The sequence below is a fragment of the Emydura macquarii genome, unplaced genomic scaffold (genome assembly GCF_026122565.2).
Source record: "Emydura macquarii macquarii isolate MOO-44397 ecotype Brisbane River unplaced genomic scaffold, CSIRO-AGI_Emac_v2 contig_2795, whole genome shotgun sequence".
Classification (NCBI taxonomy): Eukaryota; Metazoa; Chordata; order Testudines; family Chelidae; genus Emydura; species Emydura macquarii.
The window spans coordinates 4,484,985-4,505,532 of NW_027132932.1; the positions used below are offsets into that span (position 1 = coordinate 4,484,985).

At 43.2% G+C, this 20,548-nt stretch overlaps 2 protein-coding genes across 5 annotated transcripts in view; one reads left to right on the top strand and one right to left on the bottom strand.

Annotated features, from left to right (window-relative positions):
- Positions 1 to 410: 410 nt before the first annotated feature.
- MRPL35 (mitochondrial ribosomal protein L35) lies at positions 411 to 3,656 on the top strand. 2 transcript variants are annotated; one of them, XM_067567619.1, is made up of 4 exons: positions 411 to 565; positions 1,682 to 1,868; positions 2,875 to 3,019; positions 3,257 to 3,656. In XM_067567619.1, the coding sequence occupies exons 1-4, from the start codon at positions 538 to 540 to the stop codon at positions 3,443 to 3,445; spliced, it is 549 nt and encodes a 182-aa protein (XP_067423720.1). In that variant the 5' UTR covers positions 411 to 537; the 3' UTR covers positions 3,446 to 3,656. The 2 variants fall into 2 exon arrangements, with proteins under 2 accessions (XP_067423720.1, XP_067423719.1); XM_067567618.1 differs by lacking the exon at positions 411 to 565 and adding an exon at positions 1,028 to 1,098.
- Positions 3,657 to 4,378: 722 nt separating this feature from the next.
- Positions 4,379 to 20,548, bottom strand: part of REEP1 (receptor accessory protein 1) — an 83,089-nt gene continuing 66,919 nt past the window's right edge. The window contains exons 7-8 of one of the 3 annotated variants that reach the window (XR_010923541.1): positions 8,372 to 8,439; positions 4,379 to 4,994 (exon numbers count right to left, since the gene is read on the bottom strand). Coding sequence is in view for 2 of the 3 variants with exons in the window: in XM_067567617.1 (XP_067423718.1) it covers positions 8,368 to 8,439; positions 13,183 to 13,334 (224 nt within the window). In the remaining variant the exon portion in view is untranslated. Of the gene's footprint in view, positions 4,995 to 8,367; positions 8,440 to 11,057; positions 11,317 to 13,182; positions 13,335 to 20,548 lie in introns of those variants that run through there. The other 2 variants (XM_067567617.1, XM_067567616.1) reach the window with 2 other exon arrangements.

The following is a 20,548-nucleotide window of genomic DNA, read 5'->3' on the forward strand; positions in this document are numbered from 1 at the left end:
CAGCTAATAGTTCCCAGGTGTGCTTCATACCATCTGCACTTTCCTTTGGGGGTATGGTTATCTATTCCTCTGTCACCTGAAGGTTAGATTACAGCAATAGATTGTGTTTAGGGCTACTCCTCAAACAATTCAGAAATTGCCACTAGCCCAGATTGTAGCTGCCTGCTACAGGTTGTACAGAGTGTAGCTGTAGGTCCTGGTCCTGCGATAAGAACTGTCGGGCAATGGACTCTGTATGGCTGCAAAGGTCACCTCATGTGGCTTTTATTGAAGGAGCAGGCCCCAGCGAGCGTCCACCGTCCAGGAAGGCAGTAGGCAGGCCAGGCACCTAGAGCGGGACCGATTCTGCTGGAGGTGTACACGGGAACCCGGCCCCGGCCCTCCCCGGGGCACGCGCACCTTGGGGAGGAGGGGCGCGCGAGCGGGTCACCCTTCCCCCCGCCCCGTTCCTGGAAGCTCCCTCCCCGCCCCTGCGCGGGCTGCTCTGTCTTGTCCCTTGCTGCATGCCGTAGGGAGCGAGCCTGCGCGGCTAGCAAGATGGCGGCTGTTGGGCGCAGGCTGTCGGGTCAGTGAGCGGCGGGGGTTGCGGTCCGGAGCTGAGCACTGGGCGAGCTCTTTGCCCTGGAGGAGGGAAAGGGGAGATTGGGGTGGACGACTCCTTGCCCGGGGGGAGGGGAGGAAGAGTGATGGGGGGAGGGGGAAGGAAGAGTGATGGGGGGAGACTCCTTGCCGGGGGGGGGGGAAGGGGGAAGGAAGGGTGATGGGGGGCGACTCCATGCCGGGGGGGGGGAGGGGGAAGGAAGGGTGATGGGGGAGACTCCTTGCCGGGGGGGGGAGGGGGAAGGAAGGGTGATGGGGGGAGACTCCTTGCCGGGGGGGGGGGAAGGGGGAAGGAAGGGTGATGGGGGGAGACTCCTTGCCGGGGGGGAGGGGGAAGGAAGAGTGATGGGGAGAGACTCCTTGCCTGGGGGGGGGGCTCCTTGCCCGTGAGGGGGAGGGTAATGGGGGGGACTCCTAGCTCATTGTGGTCCTGGTGACCATGAAAGGAAAGTGTCATGTTTAAAGAAATGCATCAGAATCGCTCTGTGTGTATAACGTGTAAGGAGGGAATTAATTGTGTTCCCTGTTTGCAATGTTTAGTTTCAGCTCATAGATGAGCACACAAGAAAGCATCACTATTCATGTCAATCTTTTCTCTTACAGTTTATAAAAGAACACTAACTTTTAGATGTCATTCGTTTGAAAATGCCCATTGAAAGGCTGTCATTCTAGATAATGTACGTGAGCGCAGCATAGTATTTCCAACAGGGTGTGTCAGTCAACCATCCTTATAAAGCTTCCACTGATTTTCATTGGCCAGTCGGTGGCACATCTCCCAAACCTTTCAGACCCAGAAGCTAATGATTCTTAATTTGGTGTTAGAATGAAAATCATTGATGATATGTTAGAGTGTCTGAGGAATGTCTAGCTCTGCGTTTTCAGTCAGTTAGATTTTGATGATTACCCTTGCCCATCCTGCTGTCTGCTCCCTGCAAAGTGTCTAAATAGGGAATCCAGCAGACTTACAATTAAGTGGTATTGTAGTTTATTGTAACAATAAAACATGGGTTCAGGTATCAGGTGGTTTCAACCCACTGTTCACTTTTCATTAACTTTTGCTGGTGTTATCTATTCTCCATAGGGATTTTAAGACCACTGAATGTTTTGGTCCCTTTGGCCTACAACAGCTCTTGCAGCATCCGCCTTATTTCTGGACTGTCAGTACAACATTTCAAGCGGGTGAAGGCACCGTTAGCTTCCTCTGTTACAAAACCTCTGCTATCTGTTAGTGATCTGTCATGTGGGTGTCCTCTCTCAATCTTGAACAGGTATGGTATGTTTTTAAAGGGTGAATGATACATAAAACCTACTGGAAAACAAAGAACCTGCTGTAAAATTTGCAGCATGTAATGCACACTGGAGTGTGCACTAGAACTTTCCTTCATGTTTCTCACCATTGCAGTAGCCCGCAGCTCAACCAGTGGTAGCAGTTGATGGAGTGCAGTGTAGACCACCAGCATTTTTGTTACCTAATTCTGCTCAAAGCAGGTTGCATTAGTGCAAGAGCAATGATGGAAACAAAGAAAAACACTAGTGTAATCAAGCTATAAGGAGAAGGTTGTTAGAATTTGGATAGAAATCAGATTTAACCCTATATCCTCATCAACACTCCTGAAAAGCAGCAACTTTCTCCAATTTGGCATGGGAAATTCAGCTGCTACTTGTCCCTTTTGAAAATAGGATCAGTTTTTAATCCTCCTTCTCCCACCTGTGTCATGTCAAGACCCTTTAATGAAGATGCAAGATGGAGCATGCCTCAAACATGTACCTCAGCTCATTGCAATAATAAATCTTGTTTTAAAACTGGTGTTTTTCACTAATTAAGGCCCCCCCCCCCCAATCTTTAATGTTAAAAATATAATTTTAACTTTTCACCTGAAATGGCTCTTGCGTTACACTATCCTGAGTTCTCCACCCCACTTTTAAAAGGTACAAACAGAAGAAAAGTGTCCGTACAGTGCCTAGCACTGTTGGGTCCTGATCCATGACTAAGACTCTAAGATGCTACGATAATACAAATAATAATAAGAATATAATATTTGAGATTCATTCAACCAGGCATTTGCAATGAAATTTAATATATTTGTTGATGTCAATAGTCATCCAAAAGGCTTACTGAAATGTTAGATCAATTTGCTTTTAAATTTCCTCAAGCAAGTTGGTGTAAAGCCACTCTCGGCTTCCAGATGGAGACAATCAGGTGCTGAATTCTGGGGAAATGGCATGTTGTTCCTTTTAAATTACATACTTAATCTTTTCTGTTCTTTATTTCAGTGTAACACCCTTACTGCCACGTATCTTTCAGCAGCCAGTGAGGACTCTCACATATTATAGCCGACAAAAAGGAAAGAGGAAATCCGTAAAAGCTGTGGTCCATAGATTTCTCCGACTGCACTGTGGCCTGTGGCTAAGGAAAAGGGTAAGGCTTTCCTTTATTAAATATGGGATCTGCCGTTACTTAGAGACAGTGAACCAGCTGCCTGCCTGCCTTCATTCCTATAGGGTTCAGTAGCAAGTGGACTAAAAACAAAGAAAATCCAGGGTGGGAGCTGAAAGCTGACTTGCTCAGGGCAGGGGATTGTTGAGGTGTAGATTATTGCTGATGCTGTACATCCATCTATGATAAAGTGACATAGAATTCTTTGTTTTCTAACAGGCTGGTTACAAGAAAAAATTATGGAAAAAGTCTGTTGCCCGGAAAATGCGCTTGAGGCAACAAGTGTTTTGCAATAAAACGCAAAGTAAACTCCTTGATAAAATGACCACTTCTTTCTGGAAGAGAAGAAACTGGTACGTTGATGATCCCTTCCAGAAATATCATGATCGCACAAACCTTCGACTGTAGATATCCTCTCTCTTCTATGTCTCAGTTCACACTTTTGTTTTACCTCTTATTGCCCAATACATGTCATTTTATGTGGACTGGGATCTTTTTATGCATTTCCAAAGACAAATAACTACAGTGTCACTTTTCCACATATATATGTAACATGCAAATATTCAGTCTGATCTGAATTATTGGTACCAACACAAAATAAACTAATTCTGGATTGTGATTGGAGTATTAAGTCATAGTTGGTTATTGTATTTCACTTAAAGTGGAGGAGAGGCAAGGTGAAAAGGTGATAAATTTTGATTCAGCAAAATATTCCGAGTTCCTCATGGTGAGATTCTTGCAATAGGATATAACCGATGGTTGTAGTTGAACATCTAAGCTAAATGTTAAGAATTAATATTAAGATGGGGATGTTTAAAGCAGGTTTAAAAATACAAATATAGAATGGGTATTACCAACGCACCTAGAATTCCATTGTGCGAGGCTCTGTACAAACACAGAACAAAAAAACAGTTGCTATCTCAGTGTCTGCATTAAGAGAACAGGGCTACCATTTTAATAACACTGCCCAGTTTAATACTGAGTAGGACTGAAGTAGCTTCTCCCCTGGAAAATGTTGAAAACTAGAGTGTTCCAAATATTGATCAATGGATAACTTAAGTGATTAAAACAAACACTAAATTAGTTACAGAACTTCCCTTACAACCGCTCTGAAAGTTTCTAATTTTCATTAGTTTCTTGTATTAATTAATTGTGAATAATTGCCTGCTTGTTAATTCTCCTTTTAAAGTCTGCCTTTACTTCACACTACATATTGTGGTACACACAATGTACCACCTTTTCTCTGAAACAATGTATGTGATTTTTAGTTTTACACTCTAGGATGATATTTTTGTTTCTGCCTTTACTAAGGGCCAAATCCTTAGCGTTCTTTAAAACTTGGCAGCTTGTAGACAATATGTTGACAGTAGTTTCACACTGTTCCATTCTCTTTACTGTAGTTTCTGCCAATCAGTTCCATTATCACTTGTTTGACAAGACAAGGCTTACTGTACAATAAAGCTGTGGCAGTCCAATGAATTCACTGGTAACATCTGTAGTAGCTATATTTTTTTCCTGTTGATAATACAGAAGGGAGTTCTGAAGGACATGCATCATTTGGTAAATACATCTATATAAGTTAGCAAGAATTAAGACAATTAAATAATGCAGTAATAAAAGTAACAAGTACTCTGGCCTGCCAGATACATTGAACAGACTGAAGATGCTTTCTTCATATTTTTTTTTAAAGAAAAGATTAAGACTTTATTCAAGATGTATATCAAGCAATATAACAAAACCAGCAAAACTCCAACCTTTGGAATACTGTTGTAATGTCCATCCTTATGAGGCATTAAGTGTACTATCCTATCACAGATCTTTTCTACTGATCATGGGAAAGAAACCACTTTTAAGTGCACAGTTAAGATCCTTAAATGTGTTTGTATAAGTGTGAATCTCAAGAGTACGCATAGTGTTCTTTACAATTTCAAATACTGTGCTAGGTGCAAAAAGGTACCTGAAACAAACAAAAAGCAAAAGAAGACTGATCAACAGGCATTCTGTCACAAATACATATATACTATTACTATATGAAAACATGCTTATTTCACAGAGCACAGTCAAAGGCAGCAGGCTGTTTACATGATGCTAGGGGAAGCATCACATCCCTCTCATCAGCCTTTCCTTCTTATTTTTTAATCACAAGGTAATTTCTCCCCTTGTTAGAAACAGAAGGCCTGGTTCTCCTCTTCCTCATACCAGGTTTACACTTCTATAACTCCCTTGGCTTTTGGGCTGTTACTCACGATTTTCACTAGGGTAAGTGGAGCCTTGGCTGTAGTTAGGAAATAGCCCTGCTTCAGTGATCATTGTAGCTGCACTGGTGCTGACAGTTTCAGATAGACAAGGATGCATGGGGGTTTGCAGTGAATGGCTTAAAGTTTACCTATTCATAATTAAGGTAAATCCTGTGTATACCTGCAAGCTAATTCACTGGCCCAGGCACCCCGGAACTCTCTCCAGCCACAGAATTTCAATCCCTTTCTCTTCAAGGTTTTAGTTTTATTTCTTCAAAATACCATTCCCTGAGCTAGGGTCTTTTGTAGGAGCCTAACTACTCCATATAGGCTTACAACCACCTGAGCGTCATATAAACTGGGTTCTTTCCCCAGAGCTGAGAACTGATGCTGGAGGGGGGCCAGGACCCAACATGAGGTCTTGCTGGTAGTGATGAGGGAGCAGGTGATCTTCAAGCTATCAATCACCTGATCCTTGACCTTACTGCTTCAGCTGGGTGGCAACTGCTTAGTCAGAAGAGGGGCTGGCTGGGGCCCCATTCTCCTTAAAGGGGCAATTAGTATATTCAGATTAGTTCAACTGATACAAAGCCAGTTTTGCCTTTGTCTACTGCTAAGGCTCAGCCCCACTGTAGCTATACCAATTGTTGAACTGACGTTATTCCCAAGGGGAGACAGTACCTGAGAGAAGAATCAGGACCAAAGAACATACATGTTGATGCTGATCTCAAATAAACACATGTATCTTAATGTTAAAATGACAAACCTTTAGAGGAAGCATTTGTAAACAACCTGTGTCTATAATACACTGATCAAAGCAAGTGATTGTTCTATTCTGTGTACAGAACACTATACCACTAAGTGCACATGTTTAGGCATTCGCATTTCTTGTCAGTTTATACACAAATACACAGCTCAGTTGATAAATTAACACATTTTTGCCAGAGATCTGAAAAGATTTTTTTTTTAGTTATACAGTGAATGTCTTTGAGAGATAAGGCAACTCCCTTGTCAACAGTTTCACCTCAGCACTTAAGAAAATCTAAACAGTCAAGTTTACAGTAAAACAGCAGATCGTACACACATTTTATAACTTTAGTGAGGATGAATGTTAATACTGTGTGTGAGAGTAGAATTCATCAAACATATAGCTATCTATTTTTATTTTTGGCATAATTTGAGTGCAAACTTGTCAGCTTTTGTTTTGTCTTATGGCACCCTATTGCGTAGCACTGAACATGAAGCTTGCTTGCAACAGGATTTTAATTTCTACTAACACTTCAGGCAAAGTTTATGTTAAAAAATTTTTTGCTGAAAAATCAAATTGACTCTAGAGATGCTTAACTTAAATACACAAGCTTAGCTCCCCCAAAGCTTTAGCTGAGTGTGTTCTAATGACTGAATTTTTCCCAGCGGCCATCTAGAATGCATTTTTTTTATTAGCATATGTTCTTTACAAAACACAATCTACTCAGTGCTTAGAAGAGAGATCAGATTTTCAGGTTACAGGTCCAAATATTGTGGCAGTCGCAGGAAATGACTCTTTGCCCTTTCTTCTTGCTAACCAAACTGATAGAAATGTTTGTGGAGAGGGGACAGTGGCATTTTTTTACTTCCCAAACTATTAAAGGAAGCTTCAGAAAAAAAAAAACAAACAAACCTCAAGATGAGTTAGAGAAAAGGCTGGGATGTAGAAACCTATCTATTTAACAAAGGCCACTTCAGATAGGCTAATCGCTGAGCTTGGTGCACTCTAACCAGTTATTGGCATGCTGGACCACTTCTGGACCTGAACTAGGTTAACAGTACTTTTCATAATCAAGTCTGTTTACTGATCAGTTATCAATGGCAATCATATGTCACATGGGTCTAAAAGTTTTTCTAGTCTATAGGATAGGACCAAGAACAAACACAAAGGGCCACATAATTAACTCATTTATGAATGTCACATGCTTTTACATTTACAGGACACACCGACTTTAAGCACAACTACACATATCCTACAACTTCTTCCTCTTTTTTTGTATTTAGCTTTTATATATGGATACCAATGCACCAGCCAAACTACAGAGTCTCGTGGTTTAAACCAGAATCCACGTGCTGGGAAAATTCTCTCCAAGCCACAGGGAGGAGCTCAATTCCAATGCTGCTTCTCTGGCTGTGGGAATGAAATTTCCACATCCACGCCAGGAAAGCAGAACACCTGGATTGAGCTCTTACACGGAGATGAGGAAGGTGAATTTTGCTCTTTGAAATCAATGGCTAATGTGATTCTGGTTTACACTGTAGCAGTTATTACAAACATGGCTTGCATGTACTGTAGAACTGCCAGTAAAATGTTAGTCAAGAGTTATAAGATTAATTCTTCTAGTTTCTTTCATTTGCTACTCTTCTGGCTCAGGAGTATCAAAATTAAGACTCCCTGGCTTATTTTGTGAAATCAGTTCATTCTCATGTATATCTCTCTTCCTCATCACCTCTAAGTTTTTCTGTCTTTACATTTTCAGCGCAATGACTGGAGTTCACATAATTTACTTGCAGAAAAAGAAATGGAGTTGCAGCTCAGCTTTTGCTAATAAGTTTTGGACATTCTGTACAGTCGAAAGAATTCAAAATATCTCGCGTCAATCACAGTCTTGTTATAAGATGGAGGAAAGGTTGGGAGAAAAATCTATGGCTCCTGCAAGTTCATTTCATTAAGTACAAAGCCATAAATAGATACATTAGTCAAAGTATCCTTGAGAGCTATTGAGTATTTTTTTGTTTGCATTCACAAGCTAAAACTATGCAGACACAACTAATAGTTGCAAATGTACAGACTGACAGGGCTAGCTTGAGTGGTTGTATATTCTGCAAATGAAACGGGGACTCTGACACTGTTACCATCTGTGAGGTTATTCTAGCCATGTTATGGGGAAATGCAAGTAACATGTAATGTAAGGGAAAGAAAAGGGAAGAGAAAAAGGCCATGTCTGCAGTGCTGCACATCAAATCACATCCATCTCACTGCTGTTTTTCTACATAATTAGCGAGTAGCTCTTTAAGGCAGAAGAGAGACATTCTGTGGATCTTGGTGCTATTGGCTCATCGCACTCACATGGTTTCAGTGGTAGAGGACGAGGTACTTTTCTTCCTGAAGCGAGGTCTAAGGGTCCTAGGCGGTGCCTGTGGGGAATCAAGGGAAGGTTTTGTTGAAACAAGAGTAACATTTAGTGTTTTACATCTTCAAAGTGCTATACAAATATTAATTTACTCATTCTCATGACACCTCTGTAGGGTAGGTAGGTACCCACATTTTAGAGAGGAAGAAACAAAGAACCAGATCCCTAATAAATCCCCACATAAAGCATCCCTAAATAGGCAGTTGGGAATTTCCCCAATATGAGAGAATCCTTGAGAGACTTAAAGCCCTCTAGCTAGCTCAATATCATCACCCTGACAGAGGCAATATGGATAGGAAGGAGCATGGCCAGAGCACACTGTGCTTCAATGAACGCTACTGGTATAATGGCCCCTAGGGAGCCATTACAAGCTAGTGCAATTTACAGAAGCCTTGAGACTGCCCTACGTTATGCCCCTATGATCAGGAGAGTAAAAAGGTGTCAGAATGCTAATTTTGCCACTCCCCACCTCCAAACACTGCTCCAGGACACCTGAGGAATCAGTTGTCTGGGTCCCATAAAACCTAAGGCCCATTCAAAAAGGAACAATGCATGCTGGGACTTGTAGTTTTCACAGGCAGCCTCTTCATAAAAAAAGACAAGGACATCTGCAATCTTCTCTATTTTATGCCAGCCAGATGAAGCCTGTGAACTCTTGCCAAGCTGCCAACCCAGAGTCCTTGCCTGGACAAAGCCCAGACACAATCTGAAATGATTTCAAAACAGAATCATTGAAATTCTGCCTTACAGTTACATTACTGATGTGGAGGTCTTAAAACTAGAACCCTTCCGACATAATAAGTGAGCTACAAGCAGACAGTTCACCGGACGATTCAGAGGCAGATCTGCCAAGGAAGTCTACCAGGGCTGCCGAAGTGGCAGGTGCCAGATTAATTCTGTTTTACTCAAGTCCTGAGTTGCCCCATTCCCCAGGTGGATAAACAGTCTGATAGCGAGCAAGCACACAGAGCAGCAAATAGACAACCACGTGCTGGTGTTAACCAGTTGTGTGTAGTTCACCCAACACAGCTACAGCATGACACAGTTACGGTTTGTGAGAATCACCCAGGCAACTAGTCAGATGAATCTTAAAGCAAAGTAGAAAGTGTTGCTCGGTTTAAAAATGTATTTACATACGTCATGTAACAAGCTGCCGACACAGAGCAGGACTGCTTATTGTGACGCTCCATAACATGGTAGTAGACATTATGAGTGTTTAGCAGCTGAATGATTATAAACGTGATACAACATACAAATCACTTTGCAATATGCTGCTGAGTAGTAAGCTTTGTTCAACACACAGGGCCAGAAGCTGCTCTGGTTTAAGGGGGAACAGATATTGGATTCACTATAAATTGTGCCCACTTACCCCAGGCCTGAGTAGTGTGGGCCATTGTCACGCAGCTTAACCTGGCATCTACCACCCACTCCTATTCTCTACCAGACCGTACCCAAAATCTGCTCTGGGCCCCAAGCCTGAAATCCTTACACCAGCAAAAAGCTCATGAAATTAGCAGCAGTTTGGCCCAAGTATGGACCGTAGGATTGAGCTTCTCGCAGTTTGTCGCATAGCTGGCAGATCTAGCTATCTGTGGTATTTACACAGCCCGCCCCGCCCCCCCCAGTATCTGAGCACATCACCATCTTTAATGCATTTATCCTCACAACACCCCTGTGAGCTAGGGCAGTTGTATTATCCTCATTTTACAGATGGGGAACTGAGGCATAGCAAGACTAAAGCCCAGATCCCCAAAGGTTTTTAGGTGGCTAACTTTCACCGACTTCCATTTGAAATCATTGAGGCTCTGGGCCTACATGACGTGCCTAAAGTCACAGAGGTCATTGTGGAAGAACAGATTTGAATTGAACTCAAGTGTCTGGTAAGCCCCTAACTGTTGGGGGGTCCATCCTTCTTTTTTACTTGGGGAATAGTCAGGGGATAATTTCTAAATAATTCTCAAGTCCTCGTCTTTCCATTAGTTTGCAGTTACCCATAATTCATCTAGAACAAATATATATTTCCAGATCTCAGCAGAGACAACTCGACTTCTGCTATCTCACCTATTTCAATCTTTACAACCAGGGACTCATGAGTTAACTCATGGCTGGCATTTAAAGGTCTCTGCATCTCAAGTCTCCTCCCAGCTTCTCTTTATGTAATGCTAACTGTTTCTCTGGTCTATTTCTGTTGTATTTTAAAGACATCAGGTACAGGGTGTGGGAACGAAGTCTTTAAATATTTGCTGCCTTTTTAACAAAGGCCGAGGAGCTCAGTGCAGAAAAGCTGTGACTTTCCGAAGGGGCGTGTTTGGCTTCTTATTCTTTCCATGCATGAAAAAACTACACTTGTTCCAACACTCACTGTTACCCGCCTCCCTAACCCGACTTGGATTTAACTGAGCTTTGGGTCCCAAGAGAATGAGTTGGATGGTTTCTAAGAGGGCCCGGTGGATATTTGTCCATCACATACAACAGGGGCTCTGTAAAGTGAGAGGCTGAGGCCAGGCACTGTAAGGGGAAGCACTCTGCCAGTCCATCTCAATTCTGACCTGGGACAACCCTGAGGGTTCAGCTAAGTGATGTAAAATGACCATGAGATGCATTATACTGGATCAGACCATTTGCTCAGCCACTCCATTACTCTGCCTCTGGCAGCGACCAATATCTGAGGCCTCTACAACATAAATCTAATAGCCAGTGGGACCCATGAAATGATCTCTTTATTATTCATTGTTTATATTTCTGTAGCCATTTGCCCAGTGTCAGAGGATGTCTGTGGCAGAGTTGGCACTAGGACCCAAGTCACCCAGGTCCATGCCTGGATCACAAGCCCATGCTCAATGACTTCTTCATCTCTGAATTCTTGAAGAGCACGACCGACCTAATGGAACATAAACACAGGACATGGGGCGTTTTTGGAGAGGCACGTTCTGTGCCACTGCCGGGGCCCCAGGTCAGAGGAGCTCTCTGGCCCCGCATCTCCTGCCTGGCCCCAGGGGCCGGAGGAGCTCTGTGCCTTCCCATGAGGACCCAGGGGCCAAAAGATCTGTGTCTCCCCACCCTGCGGGGGCCCTGGGGCCAGAGGACTTTGTTCCCCTCTGCCCCGTTGGGGCCCTTGAGGAGTTCATGCTCTCCCCACTGTGGTGGCCCCAGGTGCTGATTATTGGGGGGGGAGGGTAATGCCCCTGATTGCCCCCCCTTCTGCATGCCCCTGACGGAACAGAAATATCAGAACTAAAGCTTCCAGCCAGAAGAGCAGAACTGGGAGAGGCTCCCCCGGAACAGCTGACAGAAGGTGATTCTGTCGGTCCATTTTGTGGCACTCAGGGATCCGGTACTGTGTGTGGAGCTGCCAGAAATATAGCCACCACGTCTGGAATAGGAGCCACCAAGGGGAGGAGCAGATCCTACAGTAGCTTTGGAGAGGACTGCGACTGGGGAAGCAAAGCCACTCTGACACAACAGAGGAGTCATTGCTGCATAGGTCTGGGCTCCTCCTGGGGTAGAGAGGAGAGGGCAGAGCTCTCCTGACAGGGAAAAGGGGAGTGGATCTGTGCTGGGGGCCCATTTCACAGTTTTGTCTATGGGCAGCCACAATCTTTCTCTCCCTTCATAGTAGCATCGGAGAAGGGGCAATGCTCTAGCCGGAGGAGTTACCGTCCAAAGACCGGGAGTCTTCAAAAAGGGCATGTCTCTTCTCTCCCTCACTACCGATAGCACGGGCGGGGCTGGGATCGGCTGACAGCAATTCAGGGAATTAACGGGTAGCATAACTGGTGAGACGTAACTGAGATTTTCAAAATTCCTCCGCTGTTAATTATCTCAGGTATTATTAGAACCATAGATAAGCAAACTAGAGCAACAAATATTATTTTTAACACAACATCTCCTTTCATACTTTCTCTCTGAGCCGAGTTAAGATGTAACTGTTCTGACTTACCCATTGGTAGTTATTTCTCCTCTTTGATTTCTTTGGACCTATATTCAGGCAGACAGCAGCTGCCTCTGTTTCCCCAAAGATCTGGAAGGCTTCCTCGTGTCTGCCATCTCTGATTTCCTTTAAGTATTATTCCTTTGACTTTTCTGCCTTGCGGCTATATTTCCTATCAGCATGAATGATGCTAAAATCTTTTTTGGCAGGGCACAAGGCATGCTCTGTATTCTTTTTATGTCTGTCTGTCTTTGTTACAAATTAAAGCAGACTTGCTAGTACAGGGCCTGATTCAAAACCCACTGAAGTAATGAAATCAGTGGAAAGACATTAATTTCAATGGGCTTTGGATCAGGTCCATATTGAATATATATTGATCTGGCTCTGAATTCTCCCAAAGTAATGGGGTGTTTGGATCTAGAGTTGTGGTCCTGGCCCATCTCCCCAGCTGTCTTCCCTTCAGATATGACAATAAAAAATTCCTTTAAGTAAATGCAAAGTGAAATGGAGAGCTTTGTATATCTCCAAAACCCCACATCCAAACACCTCAAAACTTGGGAAGAATTCAAAGCTAGATCCAAATTTTGCAGCTGAGGCCCAGCTCTGATTTTCTCTCCTTACATGTCTGGAACTTACAATTCCCACTGGGAGATTCCACATCTGTAGGAAGAGCAGAATATCTATGTCCAGACCCACTCTGCAAGACTAAGACTAGAATGTTGCCCTCAAACCCGTGTTTCCATTCCAAAGAGAGATGACCCTCTGGAAATCGAGAGGACCTTGGAGGTCATAGCACCTTTTCCAATATGGAAGTACCTCAAGGGGTTTTTCCTTCTTTTGGGGCCTTCTGTTCTTGAACATGTGCTCCAATAAATCATACTCTTCATCATCCGAGAACACTAAGTCTTTTGTTTCACAGTTTGCCTCAGGAGGCTTTTCACACGCATCATCCATGTCTACCTCAACCACTTACAACAGCATTTTAAAATCTACATGGTGAAAACAAAGGACAAGGAAGGTCAGTGGTGACTTGGCTTCTGCAGTTCATTTAACACACCCCACCCCACAGCCATGCATCTTCCAGAGATTAATAGAAATGGCGCTCATCCATCACACTCTAGTAATAGTGGTTGTGATGTCAGAAATCAAAGTGGCCCCAGCTTCTGGTGTGTTTATTAGTTGTGCTGGACTTTTTTAGATGGAATTTAGATTAATTTTATAGCCCATCTGATGTAATGTAGATTCCATAAATAGTTGGGTTTTAATCATATTTGGATCACACATAATCACTCTAAGAAAGTCATTCTGGCAGCATACTGATCTGAACAGACACACCAAGGGAATGTTTTCACCTCAGCAAAACCAAAAAAAAAAACCACACAAACAAACTTGTAACTGGACTTGAGGAGCGACCAGATCTCTTCTTGCATTGTCCACTTTGGCTGTGTTCACACTAGAGGACTGAACCATTCCTGGATGAATGGTATGACTACACTAGTGGAAGCAGGAATGGTTCCATATGCCCACACTAGCCATGCTGCCTTTTGTTCTGAACTGCTGCAGTTTTGCCTCCATGTTTATTACTTTTCTAACTCATTCAGTTGCATTGCCTTCAGGACATCTATTCTATAGTTCCTGGAACCGCTTCCAGAAGGAGTGGATTCTGGGAGATTTCCAAAGCCACTTTTACTACAAACATTGATGTAACTGAATTTGTCCTGCTGTGTGCAGACTGTAAATGGTTGTTTAATAGTTAATGTCTGTGCAGCATTTTGAACTTGTAAAGTGCTATATAACTGCTATTATATGGAGGCCGTATGAGTCATTAGCAGTACTGGCAGATTGTGGTCTAAGGTTGCTATGGTGTATCCAGACAGTTAAATTAGATTGTATTTTTAATGAGTAGTACAAGGTATCAATCAATGCAATGGTACCTAGCTCCGACTAAGCCTCCTACCCCTCTGCAGACAATTTGCTACGGTGCTTTCATAGTTAAATTGATGGTTTATGTCTTTTCCATTCTGAAATGTCGTGGGCATGGAAACTTTTGCTGCTTGGACAAATATTAATGACAATTACTGGCTCAAGGTCCAGTTAAACTATAGATTTTTTTATAATATCTAAAAGAGCATAAAATAGCAATTTCTACCTCTCAGACTGCTAATAAGGGCACAAATGGCTTGAGCTAAATACGATAGAGGATCCTTAAATTCCTAATAAGTATACTTAGCATTTTAAGTCTTCAAAGTACTCAACTAATCAATGTTCATGACACCCCTGAATTAGGTAAATATTACTACTAGAGCGAGGTGACTTTTTTCCCCTCTTAGAAAAATGTATTTTGCAGAGCCCAAACTATTTGTTGAATTTGGGACTATTTCAAAATGTGGGTTTTTTTCTGACTTTTTGATGCAAAACAGCATTTCCACTTCAAATTTGGCCAATTAAAAAAAAAAAGCTGGAAAACACCCAAATTGGCTGAATTTAAACAAAAACTCAGGGAAAAAAAGCCAGTTGGAGTCAACCAAACACACAATGGTCAACTTGAAACAAAACCAAAAAAACCAACAAATTGTTTCTGTCCATTAGAAACAAAAAGTTTTCAGGTTTTGCAATTTGACAAAAAAATTTTGAAAAAATGTGTTTCAGTTTGAATCAAACCTCAAACCAAAAAAATCCATTATTCACTCAGCTCTAACACTATCCTTATTATATAGATGGTGAGATTAAAGCACAGCAAGATTAAGTGGTTTGCTTAAAGTCGCACAGCACAACAGTAGCAGAGTCAGAATTAGAACTCAGATCTAGGGCCCTGTCCAATGCCTGTTGAAATAAACTGATAGCTCCCAAGGGCTATGATCTTAGTCCAGTAGACCAGGCTGCCTCTCCAAATACTAGGCCATGGTATCCTCAAACCACTAGCCCCTGCTGCCTCTATCAATTTATCTATCATCTCAACAGCAAGGTCGGAATATGGTGCTAGTGTTTCTTAGTAAGTGCAGGATATGTCTGCTTTCCCAGCAATGTCAAGCAGGGTAGAAAAATGTTCAAATTTGCACTATACAGCGGTCAGGAACAATGCTGATTTCAGGTTTTAGAGATGATTACAGAGCTAAAAAAAAGTGTGGGAAAATCTTAAATATTCTCTTTATCATACTATAAATAAGTCTGGGTACATTTCATTTTCATTGCACAACATTTTTTTCTGATACCTGGAAAATGACATTTGCAGGAAGAACTCAGTTTTAGTTCATTCTGTTAATAAAGTATGCAAGATACCACACTGGTATTAATCACCCGATGCACTCAGCCACCGTAATTGCTCAAAAACACAATTTATATGCGGGCTCTGTTTACAGCTGTGTTTTAAGTTCACTGCTAGAAGCAGAATCTCTAAAGGGAAGCATTTCAAGTGGTGCCCTCACTGGAAAAACCCCCCACAATACTGTGCAGTTAATAGTTCAAATTTTTCAGTCACTCCAGTAGCAATATGGAAGACAGGAGCAATATTAAATATCTATGATTCCACAGTGTCAGCCAATTGGCTATTTTCTATATGGTGACATCATTCTCAAAATCACCAATGAAGAGCTTGAAATGTAATCTTCCAGATGGAGATTGGTTCAGTGGAATAGTGGCTGACCAATCTCTAAAGGAAATGGAAGGATTGTAAGAAGCTAGAGTACTACAAAATAGATGGAAATAATATTTTGTTCATCTATATATAGCATGTGCCATTTGAAAGCCCATGCAAACATTAATAAAGCACAACTCCTCTCAGAGGGGGATATTATTCTCACTTTTTAGTTGGAGAAACTGAAGTATATATAGGGCGGGGACGTACTTGCCCCACATCACACAATGAGTCAGTGGCAGAACTAGGATAGAATCCATGTCTCCTGTTGCTCCATTGTCTGTTCTAGCCACAAGACTATCCTTCCTTCTACATTGCTTGAACCTTAAACAAACCTTGCATTAGGAGGTGTCACACTGGCTGGATTGGGGGGGGGGGCATTTAGTATATTGTTTGACATCAGTGTGTCAAAATCATAATAATTCATGTGAGGTACTGTTAGAAAGGCGATAATGTGCTAAGTAGGATGATGGTGTTTATGTTCAGGTGTTATATGTGTAATGGAAGTTATAGACAGATTTGAAATATCTGCATTTCAAATTGTGCTGCCTGTGCAACACCCCAGACTGGATGGCAGCAGGACAATAATCTGCTTAATGGCCCATTAACACATTCCCAGGTGCAAGGGGCCCAGGGGGAAAAGCCAGGGATATACCTGATGAGGCACCAGGACTGGCCCATGTGACTCTGGACTCCATTTTAGTTCCTGTAAAATTCCACAAGACAGCATGGCCAGGGCCAGGGGGTATATAAGGCGGAGGCCTGGGAAACCATTTTGTCTTTTGTTCCTGTTCAGTTACAGACACATACCTGCCTCTGGATCAATTCACCTTCAACTGAACCGAAGGACTAAGACCCATCCAGATACTGGATGTATGCCAGAGGAACTGTACAAGCTTGTGACGCCACAATTCTTCTAGAAACCTGATGTGTATGGACTTTTAAATCATTTATATGTATCTGATTGCTCTAATCCTTTAACATTTCTCTTATGGTTTGTTTCTCTTTTTTTTTTTATAATAAACCTTTAGTTTTAGTTACTAAAGGATTGGCTGGGCAGCGTGGTATTTTGGGTAAGATCCAAACTTATATTGATCTGGTACTGTGGCTGATCCTTTGAGGTCAGAGGGAACCTTTTTAGTAAAGAGCATAGAGTTTAAACAACTGGTCTCTTTACTGGACCTAGTGGCTGATTGGGAGCCAGAGACTGGAATGCAGTAAAGGGGGCTGTGTGTATTAGTGTACTGGCTTCTTGATAACCGGTTTGGGAGAATCAGAAGCACCGTTTGTGGCTGGTTGGGAAGTCTGGCTTCAGTGCCACCCACCAGTGCTGGGAGAATATGCTCCCTTTTTACAGCCTGCCCTGACCTTGGCATTCTCAGGTGGCTGCCCTGGGCAAGGACGGGTCACAGGAGGAACCCAAATTTTACTGAACTTGTTTGTAGCCTTGCCGTAGGAACCCTCTGAAAACACGCAGCTCCTGCTGCTGCGGTGTCGTCACCGAAGGCTGGTTATGCTTTGGGAAACTCATTTTCTAATTTTATTCTATAATATCCTAGCACATAAAGACAATATCCTGCAGGCCTTACTTGAGCAAAATTATTATTAAATTCAAAGGACTGACAAAATTTGGCCCTTAAGGTCTGTCTACACTGGGGAAACATTCTAACTGGTTTTAAAACTGAGCTTAAAACTGGTCTAAGAACCATCGTGTACAGCTAGTTTGTGGCAGTCTGATTGTTTTCTGTTCAGTAAAAATGGGTCAGACTGCCTTAAACCACCTATAACTGGGTCTACACTATGGTGCTAACCATTTTTAGACTCAGTTTAACTGAACCAGTTTTAGAATTGGTTAAAATATCTCCCCATTGTGAGCAAGCCCAGTTTCTACCCACTCCCAAAGAAACTGTAATCTTTTGTCTTGTCGCACAGCTGCATTATTTTTCGAGAAATGCAGCAATGGCTAAACAAGTGAAATAATGCAACTCAAACTGCGTGCTGCCACGCATGAACAATGATATTCCCTTGGCCAGGGAATATATTTTAAGGGAGGTGGTGGGCTGTTGGGGGGAATGTGACCTACATTAGCCACAGTATCCGGCAGAATCAGCAAACAGGCTGCAACAGATCCACAAGCAGCTAAAACCAGAAATCCACAGAAACATGCAAACTCTACATGATCAAATGTGCTCAGTCCCTTATTCCTAAAGCCAGCATGTTCCAGGTAACGGGAGAAATAGGGAAGAGACCAGCAGCCTTGACAAGAGTTGAACCACACATTTCTTAGGCTCACATTGTTGCTATCTCTCTCTCTCTTTTGAATTTGGGGCTGGTATACAAATGCCAGATGGACAGCCCCGCCCACTGAAATCTTCTCTTTATCCACAGGTCAGGTACCACATGAATAGCAGCAGCAGTGTTCCACCAGTATGTCTGTCTGAACCCTGCCCGGCCCACATCTCTTTCTAGAAGTGTGAGGGTTCGGTCTCCAGCTGCTTTAGTCCTTTCTCTCTCTTTGGCGACTGCCAATTCACTCTGTTGATGAGGGTGATTTTGCTACATGGGCCCCTGTCCCGCAGGAATTGGACTGAGAATCTCAAACTCACTTCACAGAAGCCACCAAAAACCTGCCAGACAGGAGCCATTTGTGTTCTACTAGCAATCTGGACTCCACAGAACTGGAAAGGGAAACAATGATTGTCAAACCCAGTGGTTCTCAACCTATTTACCATTTTGGGCTGCATATGCAGCTCCCTATGTGTTATGTGGGCCATATCCACACTACATCTATCTCTCTAGCTAGCTATCTAAATATATATATATATATACACACACATACACTACCTGTATGGCCCTGAGGATGTCACATGGCCCGCAGCTGTGTGGTGATTGGGCTGCAGATTGAGAACCACTGACCCCTACCAGTCTGTGGGTTTGGGACCCAGGAAGTACCGTCCCTGGATTCCTGAGTGGGAGGGAAGAAGGTGCCATGGAAAGGACTAATCCCACACCCTCTGCAAGGCAGCGGGGGGGGGGATATGTGTGTGCAGAGGGTCTCCTCCGAACACAGATGGGGAGAGCAGTATTGGACAGTTGATCCAACACACCACAATATACAATAGTGACAGAGCAGGGTGTTACGGACGAAAGGCTGCCAAGAAGAGTGTGAATTGGTGTCAGCTGTGGGATGGTTTCTGTGGACGTGACTGTTTGGGAAAGAGAAAGGAAATGGATAACGTCGATGGAGGTAAATTCTCTAAACCAGATTCTGCTGTAGGAAAAACAGAATAAATAGGGAACTTTGTACTTCATGCAAAGGGCAATAACCTCAATAATAAACACACACGCCATAAGCAACTGGGAAAAGAGATTGAGGCAAAGAGCATATTGATGAGTTCAGTAGCTTGATTAGTTTCTGGAGAAGGAGTGGATTGAGTGGTATAGACTGTGCTTAATTTGCAATGAAAGAGGTGCTGGGGCTCAAGTGATTTCTTTACATTCATAACTGATGCAGCAACCCAGAGGTGCCAGGGCTATGAACTGCCAAACCTAGCAGTGCCAGGGGCTATGAACTGCCAAACCTAGCAGTGCCAGGGCTATGAACTGCCAAACCTAGTAGTGCCAGGGCTTAGCAAATTAAACACTGGGTCTAGAAATGCGGTGGAACTGACATGCTCTTTGAAAGGGAGGCCATGTGAGGCTGGGTGACCTTTTCGTGCTTCCTAAAATGTTTTATTAAGGGACTGAAGCTTTGGTGCTGGATTTTAGGTCCCCACCGCCCATCCCTGAACTAGCTGCTGTATCACAAAGCATTTCTGTAGACTAGAGGAACAGCCTAGTCTCCTTCAGTGTGGCCGCTGTAGGTGTTTCACATAATGGTCAGCAGGTGGCTGTATATGAGCAACAATGGCCGGCCAATTCCCTCCCCCTCCTCCCTCTGCCTCACAGATTACAGCACATCTGCTCTGTGACACACTCTGCTCAGCAAGAATCCATTTTCCCACCTCAGCCTGAACTCCATGTGTGTGGATGAGGTCTCGGCCTGCCCCGCATACTCCTGCCCATCTCCAAGCAAACCTGGATGCGTTGCTCTAAGCAGCAGCATTGCATGGCACACAAGAGACTGGAGCACTCCATCTGCACGGAGATGAATTCTATGGCTCAGCTCCCAGAGCTGACCTGAGGCTGCTGCCTTATGATAACGATAAACCTGAGTATATGCCGGGGCGTCTCCCCGCAGGCTGCGATTATCACCGAGGCACGTCTGTATCTGGCTGCTTTCGCAAGTGAGAGTTTTAATTCGCTCTGAGGGAAACAAAATTAAGCAGCCTGTTGAGGCTCAATGCTTCAGACATTTAGAATTAGGTCAGGCAAAGCACTATGACCCATGTCTTCAAAAGTATTTATGCACCTACCTCCTATTGAAATCCATGGGAGTTAGGCACCTAAATATCTTTTGAGGATTTGGGCCTAAAACCCCAATGGTAAAAAGCACTTACGTATGCGCTTAAGTATTTTGCTGAGTCGGGGCCTAAAATAGTAGCGATT